Here is a 21,314-nt window from a genome sequence, read left to right as displayed (position 1 = left end):
TGACCGCGACCCGATACTTTAACCTCGACGCTTCCGCGAGATTTATCGAATCGGATGCTGGCTAAAAGTTACGACAGAGGTTTAAAGAGAAACGTTGGAGAACGCGTGGCGATCGACTCGAGAGTAGAGAAACTTCCCTGGGAAAAAAACTACCGTTTGATCGAATGGTATCTCCTTAACCGGGGTTCATTTGTAACGGGAGGCGGGTTCGCCTCCGACTCCCGAGCGAAAAGGGAAGTTCCAGATAGCGCGATCGAACTGGCGCAAAGTCGTTTTGCTCCTTAATTCGATGAGGGGAAGTCAAACTGTTCGTGAAAATCGCGAGGAACGAAACTCGGATGGAAGCGAATGGTCGCGGGGACGTAGAAGCCGATTCGTTGCCTGATATACGCTGGATCCTAAACAGAAGCGACTCTGGCGGCATCAACGAACCAAGGCAATTGACCCCGTTTCTCGTTATCACGGGGAAGAATGAACGTTATCAGCGCGTCTGTCCGCGACGAATCTAATTTCCTGCCACGTAGCCTCGCACCGCCATTCGTCGAAACTCGGTGTCGATTCTTTTCGCGAGAGAGTTGGACCTTTTAAAGGGGGCTATTTTATTTTTCTTCCCAGAGAAGGAAACGCTACTACCAGCTCGTTTCTAGCGTTGGATCGATTGAAATTACTTGACGCGACGCTAACAAGCGTCTAGGCCTCGTCGAAACAGACGCTCTGAATGCTTGTTGTATCGTCTATTCACGGAGCGCGTGGGTTTGTTTTAAGAGTAAAGCGAGACTAAAGTGTTAATCGTGCCGCGATCCTCGACACGCGACTCCCTCGACGGTGAATCCGTTTTGTTAAACCGAGACACCGAACAAGGTTTCGCTAGACGAGATCTTAACAGATTGTTGAATATGTAGCTCGTCGCTGGAGGAAACTCTTACTCCGCAAGAAAGTCAAAAAGAAAGCGACCAACTATTCTATTAACGAGATACAAGTTTCTCTCTCGCGTGTATGCTCGGTATATTTAATCATAGTTAACGCTATCTTCGAAATTACTGAATCGTGGATATCAGTCAATCGACACTTAGACTCGTTAGAGAGAAACACATTCGCTCGATGGGTGAATCACGCATAGAGTGGCAACAACATTCACCGTTCACCACTCGACTCTTCGATTGTCTCTTCATCGTCACTTCCGCCAGGAACATCGTACGATGCATGCACGTCAATAGGAAGCAATGGATGGGTTTAAACCTCGATTGAAGAGCGAAAATATCTTCTACAAATTGAAACCTGTAACATGCCTACAATGCTCGATACGAGGAAACAGACGATGCTTCTGATATACCGAGTAACAGTGTGCAGAAGTTAACGTTGTATACTAACGTACCTCGTAGAAGGTCCTCTTCAAAGTTGTAGATGTTCTTGAACGTATTCGACAGCGACAGAATTAACCCTTTGCACTCCAAGCAATTTGGCTATGTGCGGGTAGTCAACTCCGAGATCATTTTTCTTAGATTTCTCAGTTATAGAAGGGCCACGAAAAACTCTTTGCAGTTTGTTATATTATATTTTATTTAGAATTTTACATTTTTCTTAACCAAACGTAATCACACGAAGTTGTTTGAAACAAATAGTGAAAAACTAATGTATTTTTTAACGTTATGGTGTTCAATTCGATTTAAAAGTCTGGTATCAAATTTGAAAAGGGCATTTAAGGGTTAAGAACGTTTATCTTGTAACTAATTGAATTTAGACACCCATCGCTAATTAAAACTTAATGATAATTTGTGGGCAGCGACACTGACCGTAGGAGTAGGACGTGTTCAGGTTCCTGGGTAGTACATGTGGCTTTAGAAGTGCAAAGGGTTAATAACGCGCAGTTTCTCTCGTGGAAGGAAAACTCGGACGGGTTTTAAGAGAATAGAAACGAAATAAACCGCATCCGAAGCCAATAAATCGGGAGGAAAGGTGCTCGTCGATAAAGCTTCGACCCTGTTTGCCGGTTTATCGTGCACCAGCTCGAAAAACCACTCGACGATAGTCTTGTCGGCGGCGGTGTAACGTTCCGGGGAAGAAAGCATAGAAAAGAGAGGAAAACAGGGGAAAAAGGAGGAAAGCTGGGTAAAGAGATTGCGTAGGTTCCTTTTATCCGACCACAAAGGGAAATTGAGTGGTCCCTCTATCGCTCTGCGCGTCCCAGATGCACCGCTTTTCGCCTAAAATGTTCACCGATGATGAGGCGCGGGAAAGGGGAGTACCGAAGGAAAATTCGTTAAGTGCATCCAGTTTGGACCCGCAACGATAAACGTTCAAAGCTGCCTTCGATCCTCCGTAACCCCGTACGAGACTCCGAACTCGGTATATCGATATTTTCTGTTCCGTCCGTTTCACCCTTCGTCGCGTGAATTTTACTTTATCCTTAAAAAATTTACAACGTGGAAGCTGCATACTCTTTTATCTCGGTGAATTCAACGATCGAGTCCTTGGCGGGACCTTCGCGAACGGAACTGGCAGGTTGTTAGGAAACGCGTAGCCGCGATAAAGGGCGGATACGACGCAGTCCCGGGCGGAAAAACCGAAAGAACGGTTGCAGCGTACAATGGAAATTTTCCCGCAGATTACGGTTAATCATTTCCAGATGGAGCCGGGGGGGGAGACGGTCCCTTTGACGGTATCAGAGGCCTCTAGGACGCGGAAACGGGAGTTCCTACTTCCTCCTTGTTCTTCTAGCCTCGACCTAGTCGCCGAGACCAGTTTAAAAGATGCCTTTCATCCTACGCTGCACCTACAAAGAGCCCCTCTGTACGTTGCCATAGGTACATTGTGCACCGCTCGCCGCAGGCTCGTTAACCGCACGAATTTCCAAGAAGCGGCCCGTTCGAATAATTAACGAGTCTTTCGCGCCGTAAACAGTCCGCCACGCGTTGGTTTCATATTAATTTTACTTTGCAAACCTCCCAAAATCATTTTACAGTTTTATGCACACTCGGTCCCCTACGTATTCGTACCCTCTGTGTTTATTAAAGAAATTTATTTAAATCGATCCTTTAACGTATAACAACGTGAGACTCGCGATACAAAATTTGAATCGAATGTTAAAAACACGAGTCAGACGCGTCATATGAAAGGGCGCGAGGAATTTTATACTTCAAGATGTCAGGAAAAGGAGGCAGGCGTGAGACATGACTCAAACAAATTGTAGGTAGCCCTAACGTGTGTTATTATTCAAAACGAAGCATTTGGTACGCAACTCGTAAACATATAAAAATGAACATACGAAAAAGAAAATTAAAGGTGAAACTTCGTCGACGCGACCACTCTCGAAGCGAAACCGTCCCCTCATCGACTACGTTGAACGCATTTCGGCGTAACCCAAAGAGTCGTCGGCACCTTTGACATGTTCTCTTCTTACAATACCTGATTATGACATTCACGATCCCACAGTAAATTGTAGGTCAAAGGGTTAAATGCATAACCTACATCGATAAACTTTATACGCGTGTATATTTACAATGAAAAATTGTTTTGGAACCACCAAACCTATCGTTCAATTTAGACAAATTTCTATAACAAACATACAAGATAAATTTCGCTTATGGAGCTCATTATACATTGGAAAGCTTCCAAAATTTATGTTCGTCTACTAAAAGTTAATTTTGTATGGTGGACCATTTTTCGTAAAGAAATTGCTAAAGGTAAGCTTGAAATCGATCCAAAAAGCGGGAATGCCCTTTAACGTCGCGCGCGTTCATTCGGTCAGGCAACCGCAGACAGATTGGCTACGGTAATTGCGACTGCTCGTGGCCCTGGTGTTTATTTCGAAATTAACGCGATAAATCCCTCGGTTATGTCGTAATAGGTATTATTGCGGTATCGCGTGCGCGGTCCATAGCACCGATGGATCCGCGACTAAAAAATACATAAAAAATAAATGATTCGGAGCAGTAGCATCGGCAGTCACGTTTCCACGTATGCAAATCGAACACGTTTTTCAACTCTTTCCATCAAACAACACGGAATCAATCACAGATTCAATCACAGAAATCGCGAACAATGGTATTTTCATATACGATACAAAAACAAGAGTAAATCATTTTTCAGTTTATACAAATATAGCCGAGCCGCGAGATCTGTTCTTCCGGGAAAAGAATCGTTACCTAATTTTTTCCTACAGCGTTTTCCTTCCTTGTAGAATGGGACAAATACGATAAAAACCAACTGGATGACGCCTCGTGTAATTTCCGTTTGATTGACCAAGCTCGGTGAACAAACATAGTCTCGCGGTCGATCGACCGACATAGGGGGCGATGAATTGTCCGCGACCGCGGCGATCGAACAAACGAGCCAAGGCGATGCAATTAAAACTCGCGAAGCTTCGGTCATTAGCGAATTTAAATGACCAGGTGCTCTGGAGTCGTTGTTTCGATCGACGCGTCGATGGAATCCGATAATGAACGATGGCTTCCAGTTAACCCAGCTTTTTCCACACCTTTAATCAGACTTTATGTACATCTATGCAGCATCGCAATGGCAGATCTGTGATTTTCCTTGGCGGTGACATTTTAGTCAGTATTCCGCGCGAGTTGCAAAAAGGACGCCTTTTGCAAGGACCAGCGTTTCTCGTGATAAGGATACTTGCCGAAAATGAGCTCGACGCGAGACCTTCCGTGTTCCCAGCTCGTTCTCCGCGAAACGAGGGCCGCAATCAGGGATAGGCGTTGAGGGCCACGATTCGCAGAAACAGGGCTCTGGCGACAATGGTTTCGTGGGCGCGGCGAATGAGACACGTGGATGACTTTCACGGGAATTACGTCGAGTATCTCTCGAGCTTCCCTCGCAGAGGGAGACAACTTCTTTCCCCTGTTTTACGGTGTGATCCTGCTAACCGAATTTCAGGGGTAAGCTCTTCCCCATTTTCGGTGTCTTCCAATCGATAAACACGACAGTTTTCTGGTAGGAAAGACGCTCTGTTTTAATTAAAATTCTGCTAACAATAATTGGTTGAACAATCACTAGAAGATGCATAAAAAGTTGCATCCGTAGAAACGATAGAGAAATAATAGCTCGCTCTTCCACCTTCTCGCTTTGCAAGTGCATCATACCTCTCTAACACATGGTGATAACAGAGCTACCGAACTTCAACAATTAATTTTAAAATCTAAATGTTGATAAAAACAAATCTGGATAGAATTTGTATGAGAGTACAAACATAAGTAATACGACAAACGATGGATTCTATGGTTTCCATGTGAATCAGTCTGGCGATCAATCTGTTGGCACGTTGACTGCCAGATTAATACTCTTGAAAATTTTTACTGACATCGACTTTAATTTACAGTCTACTGGAAGCTACATAATGAAACATTTATTTTTGTAACTTCATCGAAATTCAAGAATTTAATTCGAATTTATTTTCTTTGATACTTAATATTCAGAATTAATTTTATTAGCTCTTCGGTGAAAAGCACAATCGTCCATATGTGGCGATGAACGTGTTGAACCCATAAATCGAAATATTATCGAAAAGAATCGCTTCGAAGCCGCGAGCGCGGAACGAAGGTTAAAAAATGAAGGTTCGATCAGCCGTTACGAAGGCTTCCCACGTAATTCGTTAGCGGATGGATCGAGGTAGGCAGCGGGGCCAAGGAAAAACCCTGACCCCAGCGTACATTTGTTTCGCGATATCGACTCGGAACTCGAGCACGGGTCACGGCGGGAACGGCGACTGGAATATCGAGGAACGTTTCCCAGTTTGGCGGTGGGCCAGGTATGGATTGCTAACTGTCGGACGACGATGATAGAATCCGCGCCGAGAGAATTCCGTGGATCCATCTATCGTCGATCCTGGCTGCATCCTCGCAGCGTGCCCGGAATATCTGAAAACGTACGACCCCGGGAGAAGGTTTTTCACTGCGCGCCTGGGATTCGGCTCTGGTTCGATAGAGCCCTGCGACGCGAATCACCAGACCGGTGGAACGTGTACTGCGATGGTTTTGCTCTCTGTAATTTAAACTGCTGGATTTCCCGACAAAGGAGGCTTAGTCGCGTGAAAATAAGCAAAGGTCGACGTATAGAGGGCCAAAGAAAATTCTACATACGATACACCTTGGAAATTTTCTTTACATAAATGGCAAAGAAACAATCCTCGGTATCAATTATCGGTAGATTAAGGCTTAAAAACGACGGATCAACGACCATATCTGTATCTCAACGGATGACAATGGCTCGAGTGCAAGGGATAGCTTGGAGTTTGAAACGACCTCGTGAAACGAAGTCGTCCTGGTACCTGCAGTGGAGCGTGAAGCCGTGTCAAGGAGACTGTGACGATACTGGAGCGAATCAGTGACCGAAATTCCATGGAGAACGCGCTTGCCACCTCGACGTCCTCGACCCTCGCGCTTGGCGACGTAGGCATACATGCGACATATTCCTCGGGTATGCACGCAACGCGTGATATTTCCTCTTAGGGAGGAAATGGGACGCGTCCCCTATGAATTAAACATGGGGTGGATTCGAGAGGACGTCGAGGGCGCAAACGAGATTCGTAAATTCATTTGGGCGGTGTCTGCCACGCGTATGATCGTTGAAAAAACTCGGATGGAATCCTCCCCGTGGCAAGGAGCGAATAATAAATGTTTAAACGGACGACTTTTCGGCTCCGTGGTCGAGCATCGAGCCAGCGCGGAATAATGAGCCCGTGTCCGATGAAAATAGCGAACGTTCGTGATTCTTTCCTGATGCCGAATCGAATCGAATCAATTTCCAAGCGAGGCTCGTCGAAATTGTTAGAAAGTCACGCAGCGAGCGAACGAACCAGCGCGTGCAACGGATAATGGCTTTTTATCATCGGACCGTTGACGGAGAAAGTGTTTTCCGTGTAGGCAAGTCGGTCAACGATCGAACAGTTGCGTTGAAAAAATCGAGCAAAATTACAACGGTCAGTGTTACATTTTAAATACCTATCGATACCGTCGATAGCGACATAAATTTTAATAAATTCAACATACATCGGTTTATGTGTCGGCGTATGCATCGGTTGTTATCCCTCTTGGGAAAGCACAAGAGCTTTCCTCAGTGTAGGATAAGTCTCGTGAGTTTCCTCGGTTTTCCCGCGGCATTGATTCTCAGAGGATCGCGGCGCGTTTCTTCTTTCATCGTGATCCTCTCGGCGACTGCGACGGCGGCGCGCAACAGGTGCATAATGTCGAGCTTCGAAACGATTATAATGCATTTGAGCGTCGATTCGACGGAGTTTTATCGGGCGTGTTTGAGCGGAAACGCGACGGTTACGAGATAGGAAAGCGTGCTACGAGGAATCTTGCTGCTTCGAATCGAAATGGCCCATCCATCTAACTCGTCTGCCGTTTGCTTTCAGGACATCGAGCACGCGGACGTGCTGACGGTGGGCTTCGAGCTGGATGGGGTGAAGCGCGTGCTGGACCTCAGGCTGAACACCGATCTGATCCCTGTCGGCTACCAGCAGCGTCATCAGCATCGTGGCGCGTACAAAGTGCACACGCCATCGAAAGTTGTGAGTACACTTGCCAGGATTTTCGTACACGAATGTGCTCTTCGGAGCCATCGATATCTTTGTCCCGAATACTTACTAGAGCAAAATAACTCGATAGCTCTTAAGAAGCATCGTTAACTCCCATCACCTACATACGCGAGGAGAGATCCAATTTTCCACTGAATAACTTATAAGTGTAGAATCTCGTGATCCAATTAATCGTTTCTTTGGTAATATGGATCTCTTCTTCGTGCAAACCTTTCGAGAGTACCTTGAGCTTCTATCCGGTAGATTATTGTACGTAGAAAACAATATTCGAATAATCCATGTTCAGCAAACGTTGCCTCGAAACGAAAACACCAGTCGGATACGATACAAAACACAGGTGTAAAGAACACCGAAATCGATAACGGTGACTCACTATCCGACCAGACCGAAAGCTATAGACGACCGTAGAGACGTTTCGAGAGTATCGATCACTCTTAACAACGTTTCGCCTATGCTTCGCCTTTGTCCAACCACTCCCTGTTCCGACTAGGCCTGCGGCTGTTCGAATAATTTAATGCCCGAGTACTTTATGGATACACGAATAAGTTTAAAAAAGGCAAAAAGTTACTCGACGTTCACGATGATAGAAAGGGTTCATCCTCCGATGTAGGCGTGTCAAGCAAAGCTCAAGAATAAACGCGCTGGCAAGAACCTAGAGATCCTAGATTTATGCAGCGGATTTGAGTACGAATCCGATACGGGAATGGAAAGTTTCTCGACGTTTTCCCTGGACGATTTTTCCAGTTCGTCGTCGCCGCGCGAGGCAATTCATATTTTTGCGAGTTCCATTAGTAGTATCATCGCGCGCGGATCGTGAATCACCCCGAGAAGAATAACGGGCGTTCCTCGACGTCGCGCGGACGCTTCGGACAGACAGAAAAATGGCTGTCCAGGTTGTTCAACGATTTGGACACCTACCATTGATATAAATTTTTGCGACGCGCGTTATTCACGGTTAATGGCCACGCATAAAGCGATCGGCCAGAGTCAGACCAGCAGTGTTTCATCGACCGGGACGAGTTCGTTGCGCTCTGTTGTCGTCGGTTCCACATTTTACGCAATTGAATAAACGAATTGGCACGTCCAGTTGCCGTCTACCCCGCTGTCTCTCTCTGGTTCACTCTCGTCTCCCTTTCTCGCCACGGTTTATTTGCGCTCGTCGTTGCAGGACAAGCGGACGAGCTAATTTCGGTCGTTTTAAATGGGGGAAATTCCGCGAATCTAACTAGTTAGAATGCTCTTCAGAGGTTTCGCAGCCGAAACGGTTGTAGTTATTGCCTTTTGTTCGTCTGTCCGTTCGCCGCTTTGTCTGCGAAAGAAACTTTGGCTAAATTAAATTCCGTCGGAACGGAATTGCGCTTCCCACGCCGGAAGATTTCATCTCTCCGCTGGAATATTATAGTATAGGCAAACTTTTATCCAGACACCAAATCGAAAGAGTCCATCAAAATTAATATTACCCATACTACCGATAGGCAAATGTCTAAACAGTCTCAGTTTGCGGTTGATACACTATTTAGCTTCTTCATTTCACCGCCAAAGTGCGAAGCAGTCAGTTTACGTGAGTTGCCATTAGAGTCTGAACGTCTGCACTGTTGAACACAGGATTTTAACTGCGCATAGTTGGAAAGCACCGAATTTGATATTATGTTACACAGTGTCACCTTGCACTTTACTGGAAAGGACCTTCATGTACTGGCTGTTCATTTCGATTTCACATCTTTTTCTACTTTCTTGCATTTTTTTAGGAGGATCTTCTATTTTTCTATGGTTACTCTTTGAGTCCTCCACTTTTTCATGTACTTTGCGTAATTTTTTTACATTTCTGAAGTTTTTTATGGGGATACATTACCGAGATTTAGCGAAAGAGTCTTATAATCCGAATATCTCGCTTCGATGAACGAGAGGGAGAAGGCGAGGCGATGACGTTTGCATTTCGAGACAGCGGATCCTTTCTCGCTAGGAACGAGCAAAAGGAAGACGAAAAGAATGACCGGCCCAGCAGAATCTGGGCCAACTATATTTGTGGCGGACGGACGAACGCGTCCGAGAATCCGAGATAAGCCGGGGAAAATTCATTCTCGAGTTTCGTCCACGCCGAGAATCCTCCTCGGGTCGCGCCATAGCTCTCCGCGTCTATTTTTCATGTTTTTCCAGAGATGACCCCCTTCCATACAAACCTGGGTCATTCTCCATACCGAATCCCTCGCTTTTACGATTAATATTTCAACGAAATTTAAATGTATTACAATCTATGCGCGAAAAGGTGCGTTGGGAGCGGTTTGGTTTAAAAGATCGCGAAGGCAACCTGTTAAGTAAAAAGGAAAACGAAATAAAGAAAAGATTTCGTTGAACGATTAAGAATCGTTGGTAAAATTTACAGGAACTCTGCCACTACCAAGGCAGCGTCCGCGACGTTCCCGGCTCTTGGGTAGCGTTGTCTACGTGCAGAGGATTGCGGGGAGTCGTTTTCGATGGCGAGAATCTTCACCATATCCACCCGGAGAAGGAGTCGCTGGACTCGAAACATTTCGTCTACAAGCACAGCGATCTCCTGAGCAATCACACCTGCGGTAAACGTCTACGTCTGCTTTTAAAATTTTCCCAAATTACCTCGAAGCCCTAGCACCGTCTACTAGAAACGATCCCTGAAAGCTCGACGACCTTCCTAACCGGCTAGAAAACCGTGGATGGAATCGTAGCTATTACCCTTGCTCGTTGTAGCGCGCGCGCGCGCGCTCCTTTCCTGGGCTGGAAGACCTGTCTCGCGAATACTGGTCTCTCCTTAACGGTCTTAACGAATGTGGGAGCGAGATTCTGCCAGCTCGCTTGACTCTTTGTCCGTAACTTTACCGGGAACTCGACCGAGGATGATGTTGGTTTTTTGTTCGACGCAGGTTACGAGGGAACGCCGCACCATGTTCTCGGCCGTGAACACCGCGGGATCGTCAACAGAGCCACGAGGGTACGACGCCATTGATTGCTTTTACGTCGCCACGGGATCGCGAGAACTTAACCCTTTGGACGACCGCGCGGTTACGTTCAGATAAATGTATTGTCTAAAATGTATCTATTCAAGTATCTATTCAATTAACACGTTGGTCGCCACGTTACCTAGGAGTGGGTCACAGGACTTTTCACTGAGAAATTAAAAAAAGGAGATTCCATAGGAGAGGGTAATAAAAATATATCGAAAGAGGATTCCTGAGTATGGTTAAGAAATTCTAATAAATAGACTGCGGATCTTTATGGATTTATAGGAAATTTGAATGTGCAAGAACCTACAAAATGCACACAATATGCAAAAATATAAAAAAGATTGAAAGTAAAGTTCATGTTGTAATATTTGCAGAATAAAATAAATTCCTATTTGGGTTCAATTTTTGTAGGCACGTTCGCGAAGATTTTATTATGCATAAACAACCGCAGTCTAATAATAAATACTAATCTTCGTCAATCGATCTTCAGACAAAATTTTAACTTCGTAGAAATTTTTACGAGTTCTAGTCTGACAACCAACGTGTTAACGAGACATCTCGCTCGCTGGTGAACCTCCGCGTGGTCGTTCAAGGGTTAACGTGTCCGAGTGTAACGTTCGTCCCAAACCGTGCACGATGCACCTTCCGGTCGAGGTTTTTAAACGTCTTTGTCCGTCGTTAGACTACCTGGAAAACCGATGTATCTCGAAACGCAACGTACCGATCGACTTATCGCCGATCTTCTCGTCCGAGAAGTTCACGCGTCGAACGTTGAACGAATTGTGATTGGAAACGGACTTTTCTTGCAGCACAAGAGAGCGGCCGAAGTGATCCGAGGACCGTACAACGCGGACAAGCATTCGCGATACGTGGAGTTGGTCCTCGTGATCGATAAAAAAGAGTACATGGCCCTTGACGAGAATCTGGACAAAGTGTATCACCACTGCAAGGACATCGCTAATATAATCAACGCTGTTAGTATATCCACGTCCGTTTAATAGCTCGGGAGTTTAGATTAGCAGAGGCTCGAGAAATGTCTGTCGTGTTGCAGCTATACATGCCATTGAACATATTCATCGCCCTGGTTGGCGTGCAAGTTTGGTCGGACACGGACGAAATAACGCTATCCCCGAACGGGGACACCACCCTCTCGAATTTCCTGCGGTACAGGCGGGAGAAGTTGGTGCAGGACATGCCCAACGATAACGCCCAGCTGTTGACGTAAGTTGAGGGCAACGGAAATACGTACGCACACATTCGATTTGGGGGGGCCCGCGCGCGCGGGTTGTCAACGTCAAACCCTGTGCTGATAAGTAGCGCAACAAATTTGTATTTGCGTCACCGAGATTTACCTAAAAAATACTCCGCGTTATTTATCGTAGAATAGAGAAAAGATTTCTTAATTTTGAAACTTGCAGGCGAATCGTGTTCGAAGGAGGCGTGGTAGGGAAGGCTCTTAAAGGGCCGATATGCACGTACGAATTCTCCGGTGGTGTCTCCATGGATCACTCGAACGTCGTGGGATTGGTGGCCGCCACCGTGGCTCACGAAATGGGTCACAATTTCGGGATGGAGCACGATTCCGCTGACTGCGAGTGTCCCGAAGAGAAGTAGGTCGAACTGCCTTAATTCTGTTTACTTTTTCACTGAGATCTTCCACTTCGACGTACACCCTACACGAAACTCCAAACGCGATCGAGTATCGTCGTTCATTCCTTCTGATTCTGAAGTTACGATCTCATCGTATCGCTCTTTCATAGATTTCTGTTGAACTACGCCTTAGATGTAATGTCAAATAATTTCCCGTATCCGTGAATATATAAATAAACGCTACAGATGCATCATGGCACCGTCGAGCGGCTCGTCGGGACCCACGCACTGGTCGACCTGCTCCCTGGACCATCTCGCTCTAGCCTTCGAACACGGAATGGATTACTGTCTCAGGAACAAGCCGCAGAAGCTCTTCGACAGTCCGATTTGCGGGAACGGGTTAGAATTTGTGTTATTTGATACTTGATACGTCTCCATGTTCGAGTCGCAAACCTTAGCAATATCTACTTTCGAAACGTCATTAGAGTGTGTTAACGCTAACAGGTTCGTCGAGCCTGGAGAACAGTGCGACTGCGGGCTGAAAGAGAATTGCGACAATCCTTGCTGCAACGTAACTACCTGCATGCTCCACGGCAACGCTAGCTGCGCCACGGGTAAATGCTGCGACCTGACGACCTGTCGCCCGAAAACTGCGGGCACGGAGTGCAGAAGCGCGGAGCACGAGTGCGATCTGCCCGAGTATTGCACCGGCCAGAGCGAGTACTGTCCAGCTGACGTGTTCAAGATGGACGGGGAGCCGTGCAGCATGGGAAAGGCGTTCTGCTATCAAGGTTCCTGCAGGACCCACAACGACCAGTGCAAGTTGTTGTGGGGACCCACGGGTACCTCATCGGATGCGCAGTGTTACGACATGAACAACAGGGGCACGAAACACGGCAACTGCGGGTACAATCGCGTCCAGTCCAGTTACGTCAAGTGCACTGACGAGTAAGACGTCCTATATTCTTCTTGTTTTCGTCCAGCACTCTTGTCAACTAAAATAATAAACGTGAAATGTAATTTTTTTACTAATTTTAGAAATCTCCTTTGCGGAATGCTGCACTGCAAGCATTTGAACGAGAGATTGGAGTTCGGTGTAGAGTCCGTGGCAATTCTGAGTCATTCGTTCATCAACAACGGTGGGAAGATAATACCGTGCCGCTCGGCCATAGTGGATTTGGGTCTGAATCAAGTAGATCCTGGACTGACGCCGGATGGTGCAAAATGCGCGCCTGGAAAGGTAACTAAATAATTCTGGGGTATTCCAGCGACAATTGTTTTCGTCGAAACTACACCTGTACGATCTGTGTTTAGATGTGCGTAAATCAGAAATGCATGCCGGTTGCCGATTTGCGCGCGACCGTCTCCGGAGGGAAAGCGTGTCCCAATAATTGCGGAGACAACGGGGTGTGCAACAGTCTTGGCCACTGCCACTGCAATCGCGGCTTCCGGCCACCCGATTGCACTCAACCTGGCGTTGGTGGATCCGAGGACAGCGGACCCGCAGACGATCCGAATGGTGAATTAATTCGTTCAACGATAACTAACAAAATCTTGATCGGTCTTCCTAAATTATACGTATCATATATATGTAAGATATTATAATTTATACATCGGAGGCCTGCCGATAACTGCTTTTCAGTTACCGTTATTCGGCTTTCATCGCTTAACCTCTAAAGATAAAAGAGACATGCTTCTGGGCGCATGTGCGTGTGTCCTTTCGGTTTTGCCCGATGGCGGCCGCTGATTATTTAATCGACCGAGTCGCCTTTATCGCGCTATCCTACATATATCCCCTCCTATAGAAGACCCACATAGAAGGCTTAATTCGATGATCCCGTGTTGTTTGTGTTACAGCGAGGAACGACATGATTATGGCCATGTACATAATCTTTCTGGGCATCGTGCCGATGGCTGCCCTGTCCTCATTCGGCGTTTGGTATTTGAGAAACCCAGGCCAGCACTGGAAGAAGGGCATGATCGCAACGTACGTATCTAGTTTCGATCGTGTAAAAGAGAAACGCAAACCGCATGTCTTTCCGTCGCGTGGTGCACGTGGAGGAACGTCGTCGAGTCACACGATCGGTAAAAACTTTTACGAGAGGGTGGCGATATTCTTCACGCCGCGGCAGGAGAGCTCGCGCGACGCGAACCGAATATTCACGATCACCGACGGTCTGCCGCCGAAAGAGAAGCTTCAGATCACTAAAACCAACCTGATATCGACCACTAATCCGGACGTAATAAACGGTAGCAACAGCATCGAGTACAGAAAGTCCATGTTGCTCGCCAGCGTAGAGAGTCACAATATTAACAATAGAAAGTCCGACAGCGCTGAATCTGCTGACCGGTCAGTCGTTCACGTTGTCCCATCTCCGTCCGCGGAATCACGGCCGAGAAAGAATTCGCTCAGGTCGGAGCTGGGCTCGAAAATAGCGGAACGTATTCAGCAGATGCAAAAAAAGCCTTCGAAAAACGTGAAGGGACTTACACTGAAAACGGAAGTGAAGTTCGAACATTTGAACGATAGTCCCGGTAGTTCTGGTGTCCCGCCAAAAACTGGCGAACCCTTGTTGCCCGCTGAACAGCCATGCGTGAAAGTACAGGCTCCTTTTTACAATAAAAAACCACCTCCTCCGCCAGCCCCGGCTCAGAGTCTAAAGCCAAAGATCTAATCTCTCCTTTTCTTGTCTTAAGTTTTATTGTTTTCACACGCGAATTACCACTAATTCTTATCTCAGTTTAGTGCGAAGGTCATAGTGGTTGTTTTATTTGGTTCTTTTTTAAAAATTTGAACTATGATCTTTGCATTACGATACACAGGGTTGGCAATAACGGTGGTGGTTAATTCATTTGAATCCTTACGATTGCCAAATCGACTTAAAATATGCACTGTGATTTTTTACTTTGTAATAGTTCATAAAACGAATACTTCATCGCAGGGCTTTTCCGTTGGAAAGGAAACAAGAACTATGTACTTAACATTAAGTATACTTTAAGCTTTGAACGAATCTACGGACACTCGCGCTGCTCGCAAAAGGAAGTCCTGCCGCAGCGCTTTAAACGATTATATTTTTACAAATGTTCGAACATGAGAATACGATTTTATACCTATTACTATATAAATATTAATAAAACCTCGCGCGTAGGCGATTTATTTATTCGTTTACTATATACCATAACATGCTCAAGTATTGATACGTATATGACGTAATATAATCCTAGAATATTATATACGATTAAAGTATGCATATTACGTCGTATAAGAGTATTACCAAACAGAAAAAAAATGGGTGATAATAAAGTATTGTAGAATAGCGGTTGTCCATCGGTTCTCGAATTTTCACGGGAAAGACACATTTCGAAAACAGGTTGAGAACCGCGAACGTAGAGCATGCATAGAGATTGATGTGTGACACGAGCATGGGCATGTGTGAATTTCTTTTCGATGGCTTTTGCATTTAAAGATTTTCGAACGTTTCGCTTGCAATCGAATCGACGAGTCAGTATTAACGATTACTCGATACCCTTAATAATTCATTACCAAAACAACAAACAGAATAAACGAAAGGAGGCGTCAACGTTCGGTTAGTTTTGGCCAGAGATGGGCAGTATTTTATTCAAACGCCGGATGATGAAAAAAAAAAACAGCATAGCGACGTTTATACGATCGAGCAGTTATATAGATAAGTTTTTATTAAAAAGAAAAAGGTAAATAAAACTCTATTATCTTCTTTAGCTCTTACGTATCAGTCGTTAATTGTGTGATGGATGTACTTTAATTAAGCTCTTTCTAAGTGAGTGCAAATTGCACGTGAAATTTTGTTTAATCACCATGAGTTATAATTTCATTCTTTGTTTCGAATTCTGATCTTCATTTATTTCATTTCTCATAGTTTTCATTTAGATAAGAGTTGTTTGTGCCCATCTCAGCTTTTACCGAGCAACGAGTCGATTCCAGTCATTTGCCAGGCATATTTTCGATATCCTGCAAAATTGCTCGCGTTTAAGCCGGATGGATTGTACAAGTTTATTCAATAAAAGTAGTGTTTTACGCAAAGTGTACACAGTTTTCTTATGTAATTAAAAAACACAAAAAATATTTCCTTCTTCCAAAGAACTTGCTACTAACACTTTAATCTTCGACTAACATTTCCCTGCAAGTTTTTTGTCCGGTTGCATGCGTTTCGAGAATCGTTGAAAAGACTACGGTTCGAACGAGGAATGCTTGCCTTCGCGCAATCGTTTCTTCGTGGATCACGATGCTCGAGGAACTAACAAGGGCCCTATCTACCCCCTCTGATTTTAACATATTTTTGAAAGATGACAGAAGATAACTCGCGATGCGTAAAATTGGGTTAAACGTTAACCCAAACAGATATCTGTACCCTACCATCCTACAAAAAAACATGTTAAAATTGGAGGGAAACAGATTGGCTCGCATCCTTGTAAGTGCATGCCAGTAGCGTTTCACGTGTGGCAAAGGTTTGGAAGGCCACATGCATTGGACATTGCTCGCGAGAAACGATCGTTGAGATCGATTGCAACGTTAGCTTGACGCTTGGCACCTCCTCGAATTCCCCGGCTTACACTTGTGCTTAAAATTTCAGGACCGATCGCGGCCACAATGGACTATCCATCAAAACGATCGATCGTTCCAGTCCCTTGCCCCGTAACATCGAAACGATCGATTCTAGCCTCAGTCAAGATCCAGCGTGCGCGAGTTTATTGCCGAAACCTGAAGCCGACGAGCGTTACAACAATAATCTATTCGGTCAGTTCAAAGGCTTCACGATAACCCCGATCAAGAATCAGTCGAAGAGCGGCGAGCCTACCAAGCCTGCGCCTCCTCCGCCCACGATTCCAACCGTGGCGATAAAAACCAACATCAAGGCTCCGCCTAAGAGCAATCCGCCACGAAATTCTTTGCTGAACACAACGTCCTGCTTCACAGAGTCACCCACGGCTCCCATTTTGCCGCCACTGAATCCAGGATGCACGGCGCGTCCTTTGATCAGCAGTCCAGTCTTAGCAGCTACTACTTGTACGTCCGTCGAGTTGGTGGCGCCGAAACCACCGATCAGACCTTCTATGGACGTGCCCACTAGACCTGCACCTGCTCCCCCGATCTCCATCGACCTTCAGAAGCCTCAAAGACCGAACAGCACGCCGTTGACCAACCTACTGCTTCCCGAGATAGAGAAAAAGCCAGATAAGGGTAGCACTCTGAACAGGTTGGCTTCGATGCTTCGACCCAATTCGGGGATCATGAAGACGGGGCTGCAGGTGTCGCAGAAAGACGACAAGAACACCAACTCTCTGCCTAGATCGCATCATCATAAGGCAAACAAGGTGATAGACAAAGAAATCCTCAGGAACTTGGAGATCTCCAATCCTATACCTCAAAAAGAGATCGAGATTCCGACACCAGCGATACCGGTGGTATCTACCACAGAGGCTGAGAAACGTAACGTGGTATTGCGCGCCCAGTCCATGAGAGACAGCAAAATCACACCTAGACCCGCCATTCACACTTTCGGTTCGATGCGTCAGCAAACCACTCCGGTTAAAAGACCTACCAGTATACCAGCTAGCACGAGACCCACGGCACCTCCTCCTGGTCCTCCGACTTCCACGACGTCGACTACGGCGACGACGACGGAGAAGATGAACGAGACTGGGAAGATTCCAGGACTACCAGGCTACCAGACGCCGCAGTTGAAGAGCACGCAAAAGCTCACAGACAACGCTTACGATGACTGCATGAACCTCGTCTCCGAGTCGTCTTTGACGAAAATCACCGAGGAATCGCCCACCAGCGACAACATCTACGCTGTGATCGAAGAGGCGATTCCTGAGAAGAGTAGAAAGACCCAGACGGAGTTAGACAAGCGCATAGACAACGAATACAAACTGCCAAAACGCGTCGAGACCTCTGCCAACCCTGCCAACTTGGAGCCTATGGGTCTGCTCTCGGAGATCGTGTCGGAGATATCGAATCGGAACTTCGATTCTATATACTCCACCGCGACCTTGTCTCGAAAAGCGAAAGAGAACGCAGAGACGTCCAAGAACGCGGAGGACTTGGGGTCGAACAGCTCGCTGGGAGCTTACGTGAACTCCAACCATTACAAATCGCCAGGCAGCATTTACTCTAACTCGGCATCCGGGAAATTCAATTCATCCAGCTCCACGACTAGCTCTGGCTACTTGAATCCGTCGGTGCTGAACGTGCCGCGGCAACAGTCCGTCAACGTCGAGTCGAAGACGATCGACAAGAGCAAGTTGACGTCCCTGAATTCGGCGAATCCGAATCTGAACGACGAAATATCGAAGGAGCTGGGCATGAAGCCCGCGACAGGGGATGTCTCTTCGATGAAAACTCGGCCGATTCAACGAGTCCCTGCAAGCCAGAAAGGCGAAGAGTCGGTGGTAGACGGCAAAGAGCCTGCGAAACCACCCCTAGGGAGGACGAAAACGCCACCGCACATCGCCAAGGGTTCGACGACAAAGGAAGCAAACGACGCGACGAAAACTGCCACCAGACAAGCTCTGGACAACGCGTCGAAGTCTAAACCGTACTCGGATGGAAACTCCAAGCCGTCGAAGCCAGGATCGGATGTAGGTCAAACGAGCAACGCGCAGAGTCCTGACAAACAGGACTCTCGTACGAACGTTAATAGATTATCTATGAAAACTGTGCCTTGTAGCCCTAAGGATAACGGGGGAAAGTTCAACAGTCCTGACGTAGTGTCGAGCTGTTCGAGTTCCAATCAAAGCAGTACAAAGTCGCCGGACGTTCTGGGAAACAATCCAAAGTTTAGCTTTCAGCCGAAGACGGTTCAGAAGACGCCCACGATGCCGCGTGGCAGCGCTACCAAGACGCCGTCCGCGCCGTTGAAACCGTCGAGTATCGCGACCAAGACAGCTAGTCTCGCGGAGAAGAAGAAGTCACCTACTAACGCGAGCAAATCGTTCGGAGTGTCTGCGAAAGAGTCGATTTCGAAGAGCTCGCTACCGAAGGCAGCCCAGAAAACAGAGACTAAAGGTGCAGGAGACTCGGGGACAAAGACGAACCCAGTGCAAAGAGCAGCTACAGGGAAATCCAACGTGGCGTCCCTTCAACAAAAGTTCGAAGCTAACAAGAACGTTAACGCGTCGAGGACGGTACCGAGCGCACATAAAAAGACGGTTGGGAAGACGATAGAAATGACAGGTGTCAAAAAGTAATAAACGAACGTGTAGGGTCTGCGCGAGATATTCTAGTCTGTCGTTGATTCACTTTCAGACGAAGTGAAGACGTACGAGATACGTCCGAACGATATTTCTATGATTTTATTTTATTTAAAGAGATCGTATGGGAAAGCAAAAAGCCTATAGAGCAGTGGTTCTTAGCCATTCTAAGCTCACGGCACAGTTTAGAAGAACATTCTTCGTTTCTTCGAGTCAACTCAATTCAAACAGTTTGTGAAAGGGAGACATAGCTCTTCTTGGTCGTAATTGTAGTAAAAAGTTAACGCTTAAATGTTTTTATAGGTTCTTAAATTTGTACTACAATTATTCAGAATTAGGAACTGTGCTAGGAGTTTCTTCTATAAACTGTGCCGTGAGCACAATAAGATAGAGGCTCGTCTCCAAAATTGCGCTTCTAATTACATTCGCGGCGCAGTGGTTCAGAACCACTGGTACGGTGCAACGATCATGAACCTTTGACTGAAGTTATCGAGAGAGAGAAACAATCGATCGAGCAACTTCGCGACTGGAATTTTTGTATTTACTGCCGGAATTACAAGATGTAGCGTCGTTGGGTAAAAATCAAGTGGACGATTCGTAGGCCAATTGAATTTACTCCAACCCTAGGTTGTGTCAGCCGTGAAGTTCACGGCGTTATACAGAATGTACCAGATCACATGGTTTCAATAGAAATCACCTCCTTTCGGGTTGTACCCCGATATTTTGGGACACCCTGTATTACCACTGTAAATAGTAGTTACTTAAAAATTCTAATATTTTTTGTAGACATCATCCATTTACCGGTAACGTTCGGATATACATGAAACACTAACGATCGTCGGGATATTTATCGTAAGAGGATTTTTTAAACGAGATGACAAAGTGAGCAATAATTTATTTTGAAAAAGTTTCGCTCGAGTAACGCAAGAGGAACGCGTAAGAAATTATTGAACTCTGTGATATACGTGTAACGAAAGATAGCACAGAAACATCATCGTACCGTACGTATTATAATAAAATAGCAGATTATAGACGCGACCAAATTTATCATTTTATAAACATAGAAAGTTTTCAAGGACGAATTAGTCTCTCGAGAGGAAAATCATATCTCAGAAAAAAAAAAAGGAAACAAAATGGACTGTATATGGAGCAGCTTGTTCACTTTCCAAAGACTAAACGTTAAAGTCCACCTTCGTGAATGCAATTGTACCTTCGAGATTCCCCCGCGAATCAAAAATTTAAACGCGACTAGCCAGCGAACTTAAACGTTAGTGTCTGCTAGAGTAAACGCCTATAATCTAAGCAAAAGCGGGATTTCTTCTACGACGAAGTACGACTAGAGTACAACGGTAGGAATATTTTGCTTAAACAGCACGACTTCGGTTGTCCCGTTACTCTCGTTTTACACGTATCTTTCTTTTTCGTTTTGCTTTTTTTTTTTTTATATATATATATATATAGACTCACGTTCGAGACTGAGTCGGCCTCGAACGCATTGACGATGGACGAGTTTCGGGCACCGATGTCTGATCGCTAACTCTAGCATCGTTAGACACGCAAAGACTAAAAAGAAAACAACTATTTATTTGACTGACCGATATGTAAATATGTTTATAATGTAACATAGATGTAAGTCACATTTTGTACAATGTACCTTCGTGCTCGCTAAGTTAATTCGTGGACTACCCACCCTTGAACGCATACATGCGACTTCAGCATTTAGCTTTTTAACGGTGTCTCGTTCGATTTGTTGTTAAGCGCGTAAGTTTCGCCTGTACCTCTCTTTTCCCATCTACCCTCAAAAAAAAAAAAAAAAAAAAAAGAACAAAGAAGACGAAGAAGAAGAAGAGGAAAAAGTAAAGGTTTTATTGAACGGTACAGTTGTAAAATATTTGTGCATTTATTATTTACACGAAGCGATCTCTCTCTCTCTCTCTCTCTCTCTCTCTCTCTCTCTCTCTCTCTCT

At 45.7% G+C, this 21,314-nt stretch overlaps 1 protein-coding gene across 2 annotated transcripts in view; it reads left to right on the top strand.

Moving 5' to 3' along the window:
- The window catches only part of LOC128875388 (disintegrin and metalloproteinase domain-containing protein 9-like), a 57,015-nt gene extending 36,534 nt beyond the window's left edge, over positions 1 to 20,481 (top strand). The window contains exons 3-15 of one of the 2 annotated variants that reach the window (XM_054120923.1): positions 7,364 to 7,519; positions 9,930 to 10,119; positions 10,444 to 10,511; positions 11,334 to 11,498; positions 11,576 to 11,745; positions 11,943 to 12,134; positions 12,361 to 12,513; positions 12,619 to 13,062; positions 13,153 to 13,354; positions 13,429 to 13,633; positions 13,972 to 14,101; positions 16,725 to 18,735; positions 18,825 to 18,944. In XM_054120923.1, the coding sequence (XP_053976898.1) occupies positions 7,364 to 7,519; positions 9,930 to 10,119; positions 10,444 to 10,511; positions 11,334 to 11,498; positions 11,576 to 11,745; positions 11,943 to 12,134; positions 12,361 to 12,513; positions 12,619 to 13,062; positions 13,153 to 13,354; positions 13,429 to 13,633; positions 13,972 to 14,101; positions 16,725 to 18,735; positions 18,825 to 18,830 (4,092 nt within the window). In that variant the 3' untranslated portion in view covers positions 18,831 to 18,944. Of the gene's footprint in view, positions 1 to 7,363; positions 7,520 to 9,929; positions 10,120 to 10,443; positions 10,512 to 11,333; positions 11,499 to 11,575; positions 11,746 to 11,942; positions 12,135 to 12,360; positions 12,514 to 12,618; positions 13,063 to 13,152; positions 13,355 to 13,428; positions 13,634 to 13,971; positions 14,102 to 16,724 lie in introns of both variants that reach the window. The other variant, XM_054120922.1, reaches the window with a different exon arrangement.
- The last annotated feature ends 833 nt before the right edge of the window (positions 20,482 to 21,314 follow it).

Source organism: Hylaeus volcanicus, chromosome 4, assembly GCF_026283585.1.
Source record: "Hylaeus volcanicus isolate JK05 chromosome 4, UHH_iyHylVolc1.0_haploid, whole genome shotgun sequence".
In the NCBI taxonomy this organism is placed as follows: domain Eukaryota; kingdom Metazoa; phylum Arthropoda; class Insecta; order Hymenoptera; family Colletidae; genus Hylaeus; species Hylaeus volcanicus.
This window is presented reverse-complemented; position numbering and strand designations above follow the sequence as displayed.